The sequence below is a fragment of the Megascapheus bottae genome, chromosome 22, assembly GCF_031878675.1.
Source record: "Megascapheus bottae isolate mThoBot1 chromosome 22, mThoBot2.hap1, whole genome shotgun sequence".
In the NCBI taxonomy this organism is placed as follows: Eukaryota; Metazoa; Chordata; class Mammalia; order Rodentia; family Geomyidae; genus Megascapheus; species Megascapheus bottae.
Window position 1 is genome coordinate 1,521,531 of NC_143530.1, and position 17,467 is coordinate 1,538,997.

Consider the following 17,467-nt stretch of genomic DNA (forward strand, 5'->3'; position numbering starts at 1 on the left):
GTTCACCAAGGAAAATCTACTGCCGTGTGTGTGTGTGTGTGTGTGTGTGTGTGTGTGTGTGTGTGTGTGTGCTCGCGCACGCGCTTGTGTTGGTTCTGGCACTTGAACGTGGGGCCTTGTCCTCCACCTTGGCTTTTTTGCTCAAGGTTAGTTCTCTGCCACTTGAGCCACACTTCCTGCTCCAGAATGGCTGAGAATTTGGGCCGAGCCGCTGGCACCTCCCCCTGTGTGTGCCTCAGACGTGCAGAATGGGTGTGCATTCTCCATTCCCACCGTGTCCTGCTGTGGACATGGGAAACCAAGGCGCAGAGTTCCACTTCCTTCTGTTGAACAGCGTGCTTTGTCATCGCGTCGTCCTCTAGGAAGAAAAAAATTAGATCCCAATGGCTTAACTCCACAGTTTGGGGGACAAAAGTTAAGACATATGCCAGGTAGCTCAGCCTTGATTCGCCAGTGAACATTTTAGAAAGTATGCCTCATTTCCCATCATTCCTCTTTAGTTGTAATAAAAATAATTTTTCCCCATTTTGGGGAAACAGCCATGTTCTAAAGACTTGGGAAGTAATTTAGGATTACAGATTCATTTATCAAGTGCAAAGGGAGGGCCAGATATTTAATGAACTATGATTTTCTGTATGACAAAAAATTTTAATAATATGTAAACCGGTAAAAAAAATGTGTTTCCTTTAGATACTCATAAATTTCTCAAGTCAGTGAATTAAGTGCATTTAACGACAACTTTCACCGCCATAGATAAAATGCCAAGTATTAAATTAATTTCACTGCTGTGAAGCTAGCTCAAGTGAGTTTGAGGTTTAAAAGCTTTTTTTATTGATATCATAACACATGGTGTTTGAAAAGACTTTCGGTTGGTTTCTGCTGAAACTGCTTCACTCTAGTTCTGTTTAAATTTCCTCCAGTTTTTTTTTTTAAAGAAAGAATTCTCTGTAAGTCCACTATTTTTATTTTTATTTTTTAAAAAAGTCACATAATAACTGGAAAACAGACTAAAAATAATAGGGCTTTGTGAAGGGAACATTTCTGCTTTCTTAAAATAAACGAGGGCTGTAAAACCAAGGGCTCTCCAGTCTTCCTGGACACGTGGCAGACGGCGTCTGTGGAGTGGCCTGGCCTGAGGAGAGGCGCAGACACATGCAGACAGGAGTTACTCAGGAAGAAGCCTTGGCACTCTGGGCCTGAGCTCTGCATTCCCAGCTTGCTGAGAACTGGGTGTGTGTGGGGGGGGGCGGCGCATCTGTTAGACCTGCCGTGCAGAAGAGATCCAGACCCTCGTGTCGGACCTGAGTCCGCAGAGGACCTGGTTTCCCATCATGTGGCTCTGCAGCCCGTGCAGTGAAACCCTGGAAGGTTGGGACAACGTCACAGCCTGGCACAGCCCTCTGGCTTTTCTCTGCTGGGTTCTCAGATTCTTCAGCCCCGTCACGCCTGCAGTGGTCCCGGTGTTTCTGACTGAATATTCCCATTTCCTCTGTGACTCCCCACTACACTTCCAAGTGGGGAGGCAGTGCAGACTCCTCTGCACAGCTTTTGGGAATAACGTCAAGACTTTCCCCAGGCTTCAGAGGCTTCTCCCCTCCAGCAGCCCCTTCCACTGCAGACAGTCCCAAGAACTGAGGCGTGAGGTATCCACTGAAAACTCCTAACTTGTGATTAGGCAATATTCGATATAAAGCAAAGTGGTTTGTTTTAAATTACTCTTTTAAATGTTGGGATAAAGGACAAGGGAAAAGCCAGCAAAGACACGGAATCTGTTGTTTGTTAACCAGAAAAGGAGAATGACTATGAACACTCATTTTTACCTCTTCCCTTGTCTTCTAAAACTCCTAACAAAGTCTCACAAATACCGCCTCACTATGTCTTTCCAATGTCCCGGGAGCAGCTGACAAATCCCGAGTTTCCTTTGATTTTCTTGGGGTTTATAAGGTCATGTAAAGCATTTTAAAATCTGAGTAGGAATGTGAAATTATGGTTGCCACACGTCAGTTCTGCGTGCTTCTCTTTGGAAACGGGAAACCTTGTGGTTTTATTTTTTTTCTTGCCAATCCTGGGGCTTGAACTCAGGGCCCGAACACTGTCTGTGAACTTTCTCAAGGCTAGATCTCTACCACAGGAGCCACAGCACCACTTCCAGCTTTTTTTCTATGTCTATGGTACCGAGGAATCAAACCCGGGTCTTGGTGCACGCTAGGCAAGCACTCTACCACCAGGCCAAACTCCCAGGCCGGGTTTGTATTTTTGCTCTAAAACTGAAAGGATGCACATTTTTTTCATGAAAGCATCACCACATTGCAGCGAGAGTACAGTATGTCTCATTTAAGTTGAAGCGTATGTGGCATTTAGTAGACGGAATTCTCTCCTCCCTGCACTCCTTAAAATCTGATAGAAACCTGATTTAAAGTAGAGAATGCTGCACACTTAAAATCATCTGTTTCCAAAAAGGGTAAAACTCTAGTATAATTTAGAGTCACGGAATCCCTAATTTCAGGGTAGCAGAATCAGATGCGACCGCAGGAGGGAGAGGCCGCTGTGGTGGCGGTGCCTCTTCCCGAGGTGAAGGTGGCGGAGGCTCTGGGTGGTGGAAACGGAGGCCGGGTTGTGTCTGCACAGGTGTCGTCACCTGTGTGTCGGGTTCCAGAGTCCATGGCTGTGGCTGAATGGGAGAAAGGAGCAAACGGGAGTCTGTGGGAGCGTCGGAGGGCACGCCTGTCAGTGGGCAGGCCAGATTCCTCCCCAGGACTGCTGGCACGCGGGGCGCTGCCCATTCTACCCCCTCTCACAAGCTCCTCTCACACCCTGGTTTTGTTGTTTCTTCAAAAGAATCAATAGTATGACCCTTATATGTTTCAAAAAGTCCCAGTCTGAAACGCAAAGCCAGCAACTTGCAGAGACATGTCTGGGCACTTGGCTCTTAGCTCTCTGATTAGAAATTTGAAATACTCTCCGCTAGGTACCTGGGTAAACTGGACCACAACGTTTTCCTCAGTACTTTCACCAGTTTGAAAGGGTCGTGGAGGAAGTCTTGCCAAAGGGACAGTGACCTTTAGCGGGTCTAGATGTCCAGTTCTGTCTGTGCTTTAGGGCCTCACCCTTCCCCCGGGAGACGCCCTGCCTGAGAACTAGCTTAGTCTTCACTCACTGCGGACCTGTTGAGTCAAATCTACCAACGCCCTCAGTCCCTACACATGTCTGCATTCCAGCTTGCGGAAGCTGGCTCAAGTTATCCTCTCCCCACCTTTCATTTGAGTGCTAATTGCCTTACGCCATTCTGTTCTTATTTCCTGTCTGTCTGTCTGTCCGTCTATCATCTGTCCCTCTATCTGTCATCTATCTCTATCATGTATCTGTCAATGGTCTGCTATCTATCTGTCTGTCTGTCTATCTATCTGTCTGTCTGTCTATCTGTCTATCTATCTGTCTATCTGTCTATATGTCTATCTATCTATCTATCATCCACTTCCTCCCTCCCTTCTTCATGCCTAGGCTAGAAACTGTTCAAAACATGAGCATCAGCTTTGAAATGTAGGTCCATATTGATTCACAGACATGTGCCTATGTCCTAAACTAAAGTGCTTTAGGCTTCCTTAGTGGTACTTTTGTAATAACGAAGCATCCTGCACATCCAATAATAAAATTCACAACGTTCAGGTGACGCTTTGGTGAATCGTTCTGTATGTGTAATACATGCAGTGCAGTGCAGACGGTGTCAGTGTGAGGAGTAAATCCACTCTTCAGTGGGGGGGGGGGCGGCATCAGGCTTCTCCCAGGCAGCTCGGGATCGAGGGCTAACTGTGCGAGCCCGGGCTCTGGGCACCTCCCCAGCACCTCCTTGCTGAAGGAAAACGGAAACGGAGGACCATTAAAGCTTGTTTTAAAGGCAGTCCCGTTGATCTGAGAGCTGTTTGGTTCCACATTAAGAAAACCTACCCGTGTAAAGCCAGGAAAACAGAGTTTATAACATACTTCTTTAGCGTGTGTGGAATACACATTTTGAGAGCCACCTTGTTTCGCTACAGATAAAAAAGAAAATATTGAGAGTCTTTGGAATAAGACTAAAAGAAACAATCTTGAAAACTAGAGGAAATCTGGACCACTGAGCTAAGTGCAGATTTCACTATGAAAGGGCCAGTGTGTGGTAACAAATGGAGACCCGAGTCTACTGTATCCCACATCTGCACATCTTAGGGCAACCTAATTCTCTATTAGAAAGACCGTATATTCAAAGCAATTTCTGCCGTCACCATTGTATACAAGTAAAAATTTAATTCCTGTTAAATTAACACTTCATTAAAATATCAAAAAATAAGAGCTTCAACAAATACTTTCATATGTTGTATTCCAAGTCACAGAAAGATTTGAAGAACAAATCGCTAGTTATTCCATAACAGTTATGCTTCTAGATTCCATTTTTTCCCTTTTCTTTTGCTGAGTTCTCTGTCACTGAAAACATCTTAAACCAATTTCAAGTGGTACACCTGAATAAACATGTTGTAAAAGTGTTTATGTATTGAACTGGGTCAGTTCAAGGTATGGTATTTGGCTTGAACTTCTAATTTCTCTTTTTACAGAGAAAGGGTTGCCAGAAGGAGTGAGTCTGAGCTGAATTAATACATTTGTTACAGTGGAAGTAGAATGGAAACTGCTCTGACCACAAATCAAACTGCCTCTTTCATTTATGCCAGTGATAGAGTTTTTCTAAGAAATACAGATGCTGGCAGGCAGCCACTGTAAGTCTGCCTGTAACAGAGAAACCTGTATTCTTATTTGCTCACAGTTTGGGTTTGCCACTTGGCCATTTATGAGTTCTTTTTCTGGGAAGGCCGAGTGCCGTGGCGTATGTGAGGCGAGCAGACACCCCTCAGGCGTGTGCTCTGGGCAGGTTTTCCCCGGCGGAGGCGGGCTCTGGGCCGTGTGGAAGTGTGCAGACCACCTCTTTAGTGCAGCATCTCCACATCTCCACCCTGGTGTGCACGCCACGCCGGCAGCTGCGTGCCCTCACCAAACGGGTCTCCTGTCCTGACGCACAGCACAAGTGTCCACACAAGTGCTTTTGATGCCAAAACAAATGTTGGGAAGAGCAAGGGGTTTCTCCGTGCAAGCACACAGCTCTTGTCTTCCATGGTGGACTGGCTCTGAGCGCGGACGAGGAGCTGGCACGGCAGGCGTTACTGAGTACATAGCTGAGGAAACACATATTTCCCAGGGGCCAGCCAGAGTCAGTCATGCTCGTGTGTGTGTGTGTGTATATATGTACACACACACACACACACACACACACACACACACACTGGCCTGGCTGGAGCATGCCTTCTGTATGGAAAGCACTAACTTCACGAGCATTTTGAGCAGTTCTCCTCTAAATGTACAGCTGAAGGTTACATGGTCCACCCTATCTGAGTGATTTTCGTGGAGCCACATACAAGTTAATGGTTTTCTTTGTGTGCTTAGATATTTGGTGTATGAAGGGCACAGCATATATATCGCATATATTATTCATTTCTACATAGCACATAAAATTTCAATGACTTTTCCTTTCCTTCTCTCTTTCTTTCATAAATTACTTCTTTATGATCCTGTAGCAGCTTTTTAAAAGGGTCCCGGTGACACATAGTTAGAGCTCCTGTGGATCAGGGCCACTTCCTCGATGCCCCCAAAGTACCTCCCGTCAGCTCCATGTTCACATCTGGACCCAGGATCCCGTGACTGCCCCACTCACACCAGTCGCTCTTCAATTCCAACTACTTTAACCCAGAAGAACCTGGTAGAAAGGCATTTTAAATAGGGGCCTCCTAGTTCCCAACTCCTGTAGTACTGATGAAATCCTTTTAAATAAGGCATGGGAGCCCCTAAAACACTCCCTGCCCCCCCACACACAGCAGGCTCTCCTAACACACAAGACAGGCCCTCTGCTCTAAGCGTTATTCCCTGAGTCCTAAGTGACGCAGAGCCTGGCTCTCTGGCTGCACCTTTATCTTTGGTGCCCTAGGCAAGCTGAGAGCACAGACGAGTCAGAGTCCACCAGGGGATATTTTTGTTTTCTTTTCTGAGTCCCCGGGTTTGGTTGGCCTCTGTTGAATTTGTTTTTCTGTATGGGAGCGTTTGGAGGTTTCAGATCCGAGAGGGAGCCCTAGAACTCACACATCTCTCCATCTACTCAGAATTACAGCGACTGGACCCTCAGAGGCATCTCTCCTTCCCCAGGCCTTGCCCACTGAGCTCTGTGAGGTGTGCGGGACCCTGGCCATGGCGGAGGCGGGTGGTGGGCCATGCGGATCACGAGTGCAGAGTGGACACTGGCCCGAGGGACTGGCAGATGTGGCCAGGAAAGCGGGGACTGGGCTGGGAGGCCGTCGTAAAATTTAAATCAACAGCAGCATCTAAGCGTGGTTGTTTGTCTGTCTGTCTGCCTGCCGCCCCTGGGCCTGTCAAGCAGAGATGATGTTTGAGCACGGTTTCCCCTTTCCCCCCAGGGTCCCCCGAGTTCCCTGACCCCCGGTGCGCTGTGTCTGCCTTTTACCAACCCCGCTGTTGCATGCTGCCTTCCAGGACGCAGCGTCAGCGTGAAGTCCGCGGGCCTGGTGGGGCGGCACGGGCCTCAGACGAAGCAGCCCTTCATGGTGGCCTTCTTCAAGGCCAGCGAGGTCCTTCTTCGGTCCGTGAGAGCAGCCAGCAAACGGAAAAACCCAAACCGCAATAAATCCAGCCCTCCCCAGGACGCCTCCAGGACATCCAGCGCTGGAGGTAAGAGGACATGCGCCACCTCGGGGGCAGATGGTGATAAATCCACCCTCCACACCCACTCTCCCCGCGAGCTCCCCGGTCCAGGGCCCCTCAGCCTCTCGCTCAGTAATTCACTTGAAGATGCGTACGACTTGCCTGTAGACACCCCGAGATTCAGTTCACGCTGGGCTCAAGCTGGCAGTAATAGAAGGCTGGCCTAGGCGAGCTCACCCCGAAGGCTGCGGGCGCTGGGCCCATCTCCCCACGCCTGGGCAGTCAACCGCAGGGCTTTCTACCTGAGCACTGTTCTGTCTTTTTGGAGTTCTTCCCGAATGTGGGAGGACAGACTGTGTGAGGGTGAAGCAGAGTCGACCAGTTGGTTAGTCCTTGGGAGGGCTGTGTTCTAGCATCTTCTCTGGGCGTGCGTCTACTCATGTGGAGTCTCTCAGAAGATGGTTACGTGCACAGCTGATTCCCATGACCTTGGACTTTAGCCCATCTGTCGGGAAATGGAGGTGAGATCGCATCTGGTTTCTGCAGGGACTTCAGCCTAGAGCACGACACCACGAAGCGGGGGGGACGGAATCCCAGCGCCCCTGCCTGCTGGCCCGACACTGCCTGTGTTCACAGGCGGCAGGCATAGTTTAGGAAGCTGTTCTCAGATGACACTGAGGGCCATTCTAGTGTGAGGAGTGGGAAGGTGGATTCCCACTCCGGACCCTCCCAGCTCCCGGCTGCCAGCTCCCAGCTGGCTCACCAGTGTGCCTGTGTGTCTGTCCTTCCTCATGTCCTTCCATGCTCTGCTGGAATGCTCTGCCCGGGCACCGAGGGGTATTGTTGTGAAGTAGAATTCTAAAGCCTTTATCCCGAAAGCCTTCAGTTTTGTCTTTTTTAACGACTACTGTTTAAAAATGTAGGGGCAGATAAGACATTGTGACTCCGTGAAACGAGAGAACACGGTACTTTTGCTATCTGGGACTCTTAACAAGAACAGCAGACAGAGCTCAGTGGGTCCCGCCAGGCGGGCAGGTGGCGGCCACGTTAGAAAGAAGCCCTCGCGCCTCGCCACAGAGACAGTCCAAAGAACTGCGGACAGGTCTGCATGCTCCTGAAATCAATCCTGCAAGTCCAACGGTGATTTCAAATCATCTTCTACTGCAGACACGCGAGCACCTCCTCCTCCAGGCGGTGTAGCACGCCTGCCTTGTGCTGTGTTACAGAGCTGTTTGGTGAAGCTCTTCAGAAGATATTTAGTTTGGCAAAAAGGTGCAACTGCTTAATATGAAGATGGAGAAAAATAACTTTCTAAGACCTTTTCTTCCTTGTAAATACTAGCTTGTCAAAATTGTATATTTTCCCTTTCATGTAGAATGACTCCGAATCCGGCTGAAATGGGTTTAATTTAATACAGCAGACCACATTCAGAAAAGGGCTCAGTAATGGTGAACAGAATGGTGAATAATTATTTTTTTGGAAATTACAAAGGGAAAAGCAGAAGTCATATGCTTATTCTTAGAGCTCACGGCGCCTCTGGCGATGGCGTCTCGCTATTGGCTGAGCCCGTTTACCTTTTCCTGACCACAGCAACAATGCTGTGTCTGTATCCGCAGATGGGTAAAACACGTGGAGAAAAGTCACGGTGCTTTTCACCCGGGACCAGCACCATTTACAACACAAAATTATTCTAATGGAGACCAATATTTTCTTTCTAAAGGTTTTGTCATTGGCAACCATTTCTGTAAACTGTGTGGTTGCTGGTTTTGGAGCATGCTCCTGTTTGGATAGGAGGAAGAAAGGAAGAAAGCAGCTGGTGTGTGTCTACCAGACGACCTTTCAGTAGGTAGTAATCAACAGACTGGGAAAACTCTCACAGGATTTGTCCTAAAAGCCAGAAGTTGAGTGAAAGGGAATGCGAATATAAACAGAAAATTTGATACCTAGTGGGCTTGACAGGCCAGCGAAATTTAAAAATTATCCAACTATAAATAATAAATGTTAAAATAGTACCAGGCTTTTATAATAAAAGACTATAAGAAGGGTCCCTCGCTAAGAAGGGATAGAGATCGGAGATTACAGAGTTGTGTTAGATGTTTGCCTGATACACACATTATATATATATATATATATATATATATATATGATAGATACTATAATATATATCTATGTGTATATGTATTCAGTGCAATGCATGTAATGAAATATTAAAATTTAAACGGAGGTCATTATTGGTCACTTTAACCCATTTCTTTGCTGGTTTAAGCGTTTCCGTCCCAAGTGTAGTGGTTCGTATCTATAATCCCAGCACTCAGGAAAGGGAGCAGGAGGAGACGAAGGTCAGCCTTGGTGGGAAAGGTTCTCTCTGTTCTCCGCCTGAACACAGACCCCTCATTCCCAGAACCTGCCTTCCGGGTTCTGGAAACGACTGAAACCCCACTCCAGGTGCTCTGACCGTAGCCTCGCTGGGTTCTGAGAGTGCGCATGTACCTTGGCCCCCAGGTTCTCTACCCCACATGGAGCCCCGCTGCCTGTTTTCTGGCTGTACATGGAACCCGCTCCAGGTTCTCTGGCTGCACAGCGACCCCACTCCTAGGTTTGGGCAGAGTTCTCCCTGCCTCTGCCCGTGGGGTTAGGCCAGGCTGCTTGGGGGCCCGGGTGACTGGCTCTCTGAACTTGGCGTGGTTTAGGTTGAAGCAGCCGCTCCTGAAGACACAAAGGCAGGGCTGGGAGGTGTCCAGCTTGCTTGCTTGCTTGCTTGTTTGTTTGTTTAGAGAGAGGTCTCGCTAGCTGGCTTTGGATTCCAGCTCCTCTTGCTTTTCCTTCTGAGTGTCTGGGCTTGCAGGCCTGCACGACTTTGGCTCTGTTCCTCTGCACTTACCGTGTTCCATTTTTCGTGGGTAGTTAGGCGCTGGCTTCCTGCTCCCTCTCCCTTGCCTCTGAGAACTGTTGGTTTTGGAGGAGTGAGGGCGTTCACTTCTCCTCGGGCTTGAGCAGCAGGCTCGCCCCATGCTTGGCCCACAGCAGCCCCGGTCATGCTTCAACCTTAGGTTCCACGGTGGGTGTGTCCACGGCTCTTACACACGGGCGCACGGCCAGCTGGGGCCCTGGAGGGACTCTGCCTTGGGGAAGCGCTGGGGACACCAGGGGGGCCGGGACTTGCTCATTCGTGCTTTTTTCTGCATGTCTACACCAGCTTACACTTATTGGCTCTGCAGGGACTTGTGCTTGCACTATTGAAATTCTCTGTGGAGCCAGAAGAAGATTTTTTTTTCCTGGTTGCAACTTGGAACTGAACTCAGGGTCCCCTGTTTGCAAGATGAGTGCTCTACCACTTGAGCCAGCCGCAGCGCGGCATTCTTTAATAATCTGGCCCAACACATTTGCTCCACTCAGGACCCATTCGTGTTTACTTCTGACAGCATGAGGATATAGTCCTCTCTTAGGCTCTGTAACACCTGACGGGGGACCTGCTCCCATTGTAAATGTCATTGCTTGTTGGTTTTATGCGACACAGCACATATTCTTCTTAGCCTGCATGAAAGCTACCTTGGTGAAACAGATATTTGGCCTTTTAAGTTACATTTTATTTTGTATAAGCACACAATTCAACTAGCCTTGCACTCTTTTTATGGCTTCCCATATGTATTTGTCTACTTTATGCCCCTTGCCTGAATAAAGTTAAATCTTTATCTATTATTCAGGTTGGAGACATTTTCCTGAAGGACAAGAGGCCAAGTCTCAAGTAAATTCTTTTCCCTTCGTGAGCCACTGCCCACTTATTTGATTTAGAGCATCAAATTGCACAATAGGGACAACTGGTTTACAAATAAGAACCATCGGTTTGTGTCCAAAACATAGTGCTTTATTTCTTGAGACTGATGTTAGGAAACCACATACAGCAGAGGAGGAGACAACGTGAGATGGCTGGGTTTGTCCACGGGCGCCAGGCTCATAGAGCCTGCAAACTAAAACTGGAAGGAATCTCACCTCAACTCAACTTTCTTTGAAAAATTAATTTTATTCTTTCCTTTCCCCTAATCATATTTCAGATTGTAAATAAAATGTAAGTTACCTTTTGTTGTTGAAGTTGTTGGTTGTGGGGCTTGAATTCGGGGCCCGGGTGTTGTCCCTAAGCGTTTTTTTTGCTCAAGGTCAGTGCTCTACCACATTGAGCCACAGCACCACTTCCAGGTTTTAGGTGGTTAATTGGTTTAAAATATGATTTCTTGCACCTCCAGATTATAATACAAGTGAACAAAAGCAAGCCTGCAAGAAGCATGAACTCTATGTGAGCTTCCGGGACCTGGGATGGCAGGTAAGCGTGCCCGGTCAGCTTGAGACTATCTCTGCTTTCCCAGAAATACTTAGGCAGCCATCAATAATTTCTGACAGACCGTATACTGTATTACTTAATAGCGGTGTATATAACTTGCATATCTTTACACTATTTACATGCATAATAACTATCTGAAGAAATGAAGCTCTGATATGTAGGAAAGGAAAAAAGAGTCCTATCATCTCAGAGTCCTTTCAGCATCCCACACTGTTTTCTTTTTTCTTTTGACAGTGCTGGGGTTTGATCTCAGAGCTTTCCACGCTCGCTGTGTGAGTGCCGGAGATTTTAATTCTGTTATGTACAGATTTATTCAGTTTAGTATAAACACCTTCATTAGCACATTTTTGCTCTCAAATTGTCAGTCTAGGCAATAGAACTGTCAAATAAACGGCCACATCATGAGGAAGACAGCCTTGCACCTTTGTTTCACTGAAAGATCATCATTTTGTCTCCCACGTATGCTTCGTAAAGAAGGAGAGGGAGAGAATTTAACCAAAGCACTCTTAATGGCTTCTGAGAGAACAGTTTAAATGAAGTATTCAGATGTCTTCACATTTATTATAATGGATTTTCAGTGTGTGAGCTACCTTATTGAGAAATAGTATTGAAACATATGAATATTCAAATTTTATGATAAGCTTTCACCATTGGCTAAATCTTAGAGATTTACACCAAGCTTAACTTCACTGGGGAGAAAACCAGGGCATGTGCTAAATGTTTAACTTCCTAAACCTTTCAAGATACAGTTTTTAGTAATTGGATTTGTTTTCTTCGAAAGGACTGTAAGGAGAGTAGATGGTTGAAAACAAAAGCAGCACACGGGACATATACTAAAGCCTCGGGAGGCCTCAGACTTCCAGGTCTGGGAGTGAGTGACCCAGAAATAACGACGGCTTTCTCCTCGGAGTTTCTCCTCCTCACTGGCTCCCTAGACTTTTCCCGAGTTTGTTCCTGGCTCTTTAAACAATATTCAGAATGCTGCTTCCCGGTTGTGGTTTTATTCTTGATTATGAATTCCTCACACAGTGACCTCCTGCGGGAAGTCAGAGCGGACAAGGTCTTGGGGAGATGGCATGCTTTTGTGATAAGCTTCCACTCGGGATGGACGTGTGGAGGGGCTGTCCTGTTAGAGTAGCTGCTGGCTCAGAAAGGGAAATCTGTTCAGGGGAAATACTCTGGACTCGCCTTGGCTGTGTCACTGCTTTCATGTAGAGGGGCTGCCTGTTGAGCGTCTTGTCTTTGTGCTCTGCAGGACTGGATCATAGCGCCGGAGGGGTACGCAGCCTTCTACTGCGATGGGGAGTGCTCCTTCCCGCTCAATGCCCACATGAACGCCACCAACCACGCCATCGTGCAGACTCTGGTACGCCTGCCCTGGTGGGATTGTCGCGTTTGGGCTCAAGCCCAAAGGGGAACTGGTTTGAGTCTCTGCTCATTGAACGGATGGATGGCCACAGCCACCTTCTCCCACTCCCTGGTGATGCTGCCGAGGTAACAGGCAGGGGGGACCCATCGGGGATTGTTACAGAGAAATCCAGAGTGGAGAAGGATGCCGCCAGGAAAACTGAAGTCCCTCACAGGCATCCATCCTGCGCTGAGTGCTTTAGCACGCCAGTCCCCGCGGGCCCATTCGACCGTGGGGATTCATTAGTGATGGCTGCCCAAACACGGAGTGTTGTTGCCATGGACATTTCTCTGGGATCTTTTGATCTGATTACATAGGCACTTTCTTTCTGTTGTATTTAAGCATTTCCTATAACGTATTTTGACATTATAAAAGTACCCATGGCTACTTTCCACTTTGGTGATCATTCCTGTCTCCCTCCTCCTTTTCTCTCCTCCTCTCCATCCTTAGACTTCAGGAATCGTTGCCTCTTTAGCAACCTTGGCTGCTGCTTCTTTTTGTGTGAACAAAGTAGTAAAAGGTAGACTTGGCGGGCTCAGCTCTCACTGCACCTAATGAGCTTACCAAACCGCCTGTGAGTCCGACAGGCCTCAGAAAACCAAGCTCTGGAAGCTGGCAGGCTCCTAGCAGGTGTGCCATGCCGCGTGACAGGCTTCTGCTTAGTGTCTGGATTTGTAGGACTAATTCAACTCTGTATTGGGAGAAAAAACGGGGAACATGTGACTTTAGAGTCAATACCTAAGGATGAAAGTGGGCCCAGGATAAAGAAAGGAAAATGGTATTTAAGAGAGAGGGAGGGAGGGAGGGAGAGAAGAGAGAGAGAGAGAGAGAGAGAGAGAGAGAGAGAGAGAGAGAGAGAGAGAGAGAGAGAGTTGAAATTGTTACTTTGAAACGAGTGCTGGGTTATCTGTAGATTTTTATTTCGAGACCGTTTTCTCACTTCCGTCATCACGAGGACCTGGCACAGCTGTAGGAGTTGTTGTGCAGAGCTTCCTCGTGTGGACAGGCTGTAGCGTCACCATTGTGTGCCTAGCCTTCGGATTTCTCAGGCGGTCACTGAAATGGCGCCTCCCAGCGTCAGCGTCTCCGCATTCCCCCCAGGATGCCAGACTTCTTCCCTGGAAAATGTTTCTCCTGCGCTTCCCGCAGACTCGTCCCGCTGGGAGGGGGTGGGCTGGGACCCCAGCACTGGGTAGAACTGGTGGGCTGGTTCTTGGCCTGATGAGTGAGGACTCGATCTTTACTCTTGACTTCTAAGGCCCCCTCAGGGGCAGAGCCCAGGCCCTGAGTTCAAGCCCAGGACTGGCCAAAGACCAACAACAAAAGCGTGCCTGGTTGCGTGTGAGACGGCAAAGCTGCAGACAGCATGTGGCTTGTCTGTAATGAAGATGGTTTTCTCTTTCCCAGGTCCACCTCATGTTTCCGGAGCACGTGCCCAAGCCGTGCTGTGCGCCAACCAAGCTGAATGCCATCTCAGTGCTGTACTTCGATGACAGCTCCAATGTCATTTTGAAAAAATACAGAAATATGGTGGTACGTTCCTGTGGCTGCCACTAGAATCAGATGATTGCAGCGGCAATAAAAGATCTGTATTAAGGTTTATGACTGCAATAAAAGGAAGGCAAAGGGGAATTTCCTAACCTTTTTTTCTGACTCATTTCATCTTTCTTTCCACATACAATATCGTGTATATAGTCATTTTTATTTATTTGAAGATATATATTCTATGTTAAAAAGCTATGTCACTGTATTACATAATACATCACCCACTCCAACCTTCCATGTGTTAGACGGGGTCCAATTTAATTCTGTGTCAACATTTTTCCAATATGATTTTTATATCATTTTGGAGGGTAAACAGAGGTTTTTTCTTCTTTGTTCTCTGGCTCTCGCTCTCTCTTTCTCTCTTTCTCTCTTTCTCTCTTTCTCTCTTTCTCTCTTTCTTTCTCTTTCTTTCTTTCTTTCTTTCTTTCTTTCTTTCTTTCTTTCTTTCTTTCTTTCTTTCGCTGTTTAGTATTATCAAAGGGAATCAAACACATTTGGTTATATGGTGCCAGTGGAAAGGATAATGGGCTATATATTTTTAGAAAGACCTTACAAAATAACAACTCAAATGAGAAGTGCTTGGATAAACACAGTTTTTGTTTTATGGTTTCTGCTTCATGAGGTGAAGTGAAACACTGGACTGGATTGGGATAAGTAAAGGGCAAGGCAGAACCAGGAGCTGAAGCCAGGCTCGGAGGCCGCTGCGTGGCTGTCAGAGCTGGTGAGGCCGCCGGCCGGCCGCTCTGCCTCAGCTGGAGAGCTGTCTGTTGGCTTCTCCAGGAAAGCAAGGCTTTGGGAAATCTGCAAAGACAGGCTTAATGGAGCCTGGGCCCATTGCTTTCCAAATTAACACCAAAAAATATAGATTGCAGTACAGCCTTCCGACCTCAACGAGTCTTGTCCAGCTGCTGAGGATTTTTGTTTCCTGATTGGCCAATTTAGCCCAAAATAAAGACCCATTTAAACATGCGTGGCTCTCCGTGCAGACGAGAATCTCCTGCACACTGGCCCGGACCTGAGATACCAGCAGAGCCACGGTCTACTGCAACCGAGTTTGCAGACTGAGATTTTTATTTAGGGGAAAGTCACTGAAATCAGGACGCCTCCCTGGAAGAGAGGACCAAAAGCCTGAGCGGCTTTGGCAAAGATGCCCTTTCAAAGCAACACAGGGCTACACTTTGCATGTCTTTGAGAATGAGCCCCATGAAACACTATTTTATGAAAGGATTTTGTAAACCTTCCTTCAAGCACCAGTAGTTCTGGCGGGGGTGTGCACGTATGTGTGTTCTCACATGCACATGGTATATGATGTGTGTGTTCCATGTATGGTGTGTGTAGATTGGTATGTGTGTGTGTGCATGGTGTGACGTGGGGTACATATGTGTGTATATGAGTTTTCTTCCCTCTGAACTTCCTCTCTTCCCTCTGTGGCAAAGCCTTCCAGGCCTGTCTCTTTTCTCTGTCTGCGGCAAAGCCTTCTGGCCTGTCTCTACCCCATGCTGTCACTGAAGAATGACCTTCAGAGAGACACAGGGGTGGACCCTGGTCAGGCTCACATATAGTCCTTCCAAAATATCACAAAGCACCACTTGTTAATGACCTCTTTGAACCCTTCACACAAAGGATGTTGGGAATGGCTTCAAGATTATGATAGTTTATGTGAAATTCAGTTATATTTTGATGTTTTAAGACCTATATTGGGGCACACTAAGTAATATATTTTCAATTAATAGTGTATTATTAAAAGAGTAAAAATGGAAGTCTATTATATCATTCTTGAAATGTGCTGTTTAAATATATTTCTATATTTTAAAATATATTAAACTTGTTTCTGCTGTGCTTTCTTGACTGTTTATTAAAGAAATGCATAAATGTAAATATATTATAAGTGCTGGATGTTTACCAGTTTTAGTGTGTTGTTGAATTACATGATTCGTTTCTTGCCAATTTCCAAACTGTTTTTCGTATATTGAATGATCAGTATAAAAGGGGCCAAACTCTGATCCACCATTCACATTTTTTCTTTGGATCAAACAGCAAAGAATTCTCAAGAACAGCAAACTTTAGGAAAGCAAAACACCTGATGCGATTTGCTTTTCATGAAAGAACGAGAACGAAAGGAAGGAGATGATTTCCATTCTGACTGTTGGTTTTCATTTTGTAAAATTATGTAAGCTTGTCCCTGTCAGCCGGTGACCTCCTCACAATAACCGTCCTCACACCTTGTAGCATTGTTGTGCTAATAATCACCGATGACCGCTGCCTGTGTGTGTGTGTTGCCTTCCGCTTCTGTTCCCAAGCTGTGCAGATAAAAACAGGAAGGGAGCCGGAGGGCTCGGGAGGCGCTGGCCGTCCCCTGCCTTCGGTCTACCGAGGAGGAAACATCCTGCTGCCTGCTTTTCCCGTGTGAGCTCAGAACGCCCTGTCTAGAGCGACATTTCAAACGCAGAGAAGAGCTATGAATGGAGACCTTTGCCGCAGCGTCTGCTCCTAGTGGAGATGTTAGCGCGGTGCTGGTTGCTTGGAGCATCCTTGTCTTTGATGCCCATCGACGGTCCTGGCGTAGAGCAGGCCCACAGAGCCCCCTAAGCGTTTGGAAGTGTTGTTCCTTGCAAAAGATGAAGCTGTTTTGTGAGAAGGGAGATCTTTCTCCAAAGCCACCATGCTAGTAAGGGAGGCCCCTTGGAAAACAAAGCCTTTGTTGTTAAATGGAACGGGGCTGGATACTGTGTAAATGAGAGACAAGGTGAGGAAGATGGTAGTGGAGGCCAGTCCTAGAAAACACAAAATAAATACAACAAAATTAAAGTGTGAAGGAGACTCCCTCTGAACCAACTCAGTCTCCACAAATGAACTTGGCGTGGGGCGCTCAGGGGCTCCCTGTCGTCTCTGCCCGGGGCCTGGCAGGGGGACTGGGTCTGTGGCCAATCCCAGGCAAAAGGTGAAATTCTACCTAAAAGGCAAAAAAGCAGGGCTGGAGTGTGGCCTAGTGGTAGAGTGCTCGCCTCGCATGCACGAAGACCCGGGTTCAATTCCTCCATACCACATACATAGAAAAAGCTGGAAGTGGTGCTGAGGCTCAAGTGGTAGAGCTCTAGCCTTGCGAAAACCAAGGACAATGCTCAGGCCCTAAGTTCAAGTCCCAGGACGGGAAAATAATAATAATAATAATAGTAATAATAATAAAAACAAAAAAGCAAAATAAAATAAGGCAAAAAAGGGCTTGAGATGTGTGACTCAAGTGTTAGGACATCCCAAACAAGTGAACACACATGAACAAGTAAGGCAAAGAAAAAAAGAAGAAGAAAGAAGGTAAGAAAGAAACACACACACACACACACACACACACAAGATATAACGTTTTTATTATCAAGGGCTATTACGAAGTCAAACCACTCCTGTGTCTCTGGACACTCACGCAGCCATTAGGCCTTGCTCGGATTTTC

The 17,467-nt window shown here is 47.0% G+C and overlaps 1 protein-coding gene across 1 annotated transcript in view; it reads left to right on the forward strand.

Moving 5' to 3' along the window:
* Window positions 1–14,108, forward strand: part of Bmp5 (bone morphogenetic protein 5) — a 70,910-nt gene extending 56,802 nt beyond the window's left edge. The window contains exons 4-7 of the mRNA XM_090355467.1: window positions 6,565–6,759; window positions 10,974–11,050; window positions 12,324–12,434; window positions 13,884–14,108. Coding sequence (XP_090211593.1) covers window positions 6,565–6,759; window positions 10,974–11,050; window positions 12,324–12,434; window positions 13,884–14,033 — 533 coding nt within the window. The 3' untranslated portion in view covers window positions 14,034–14,108. The remainder of the gene's footprint in view (window positions 1–6,564; window positions 6,760–10,973; window positions 11,051–12,323; window positions 12,435–13,883) is intronic.
* Window positions 14,109–17,467: the final 3,359 nt, after the last annotated feature.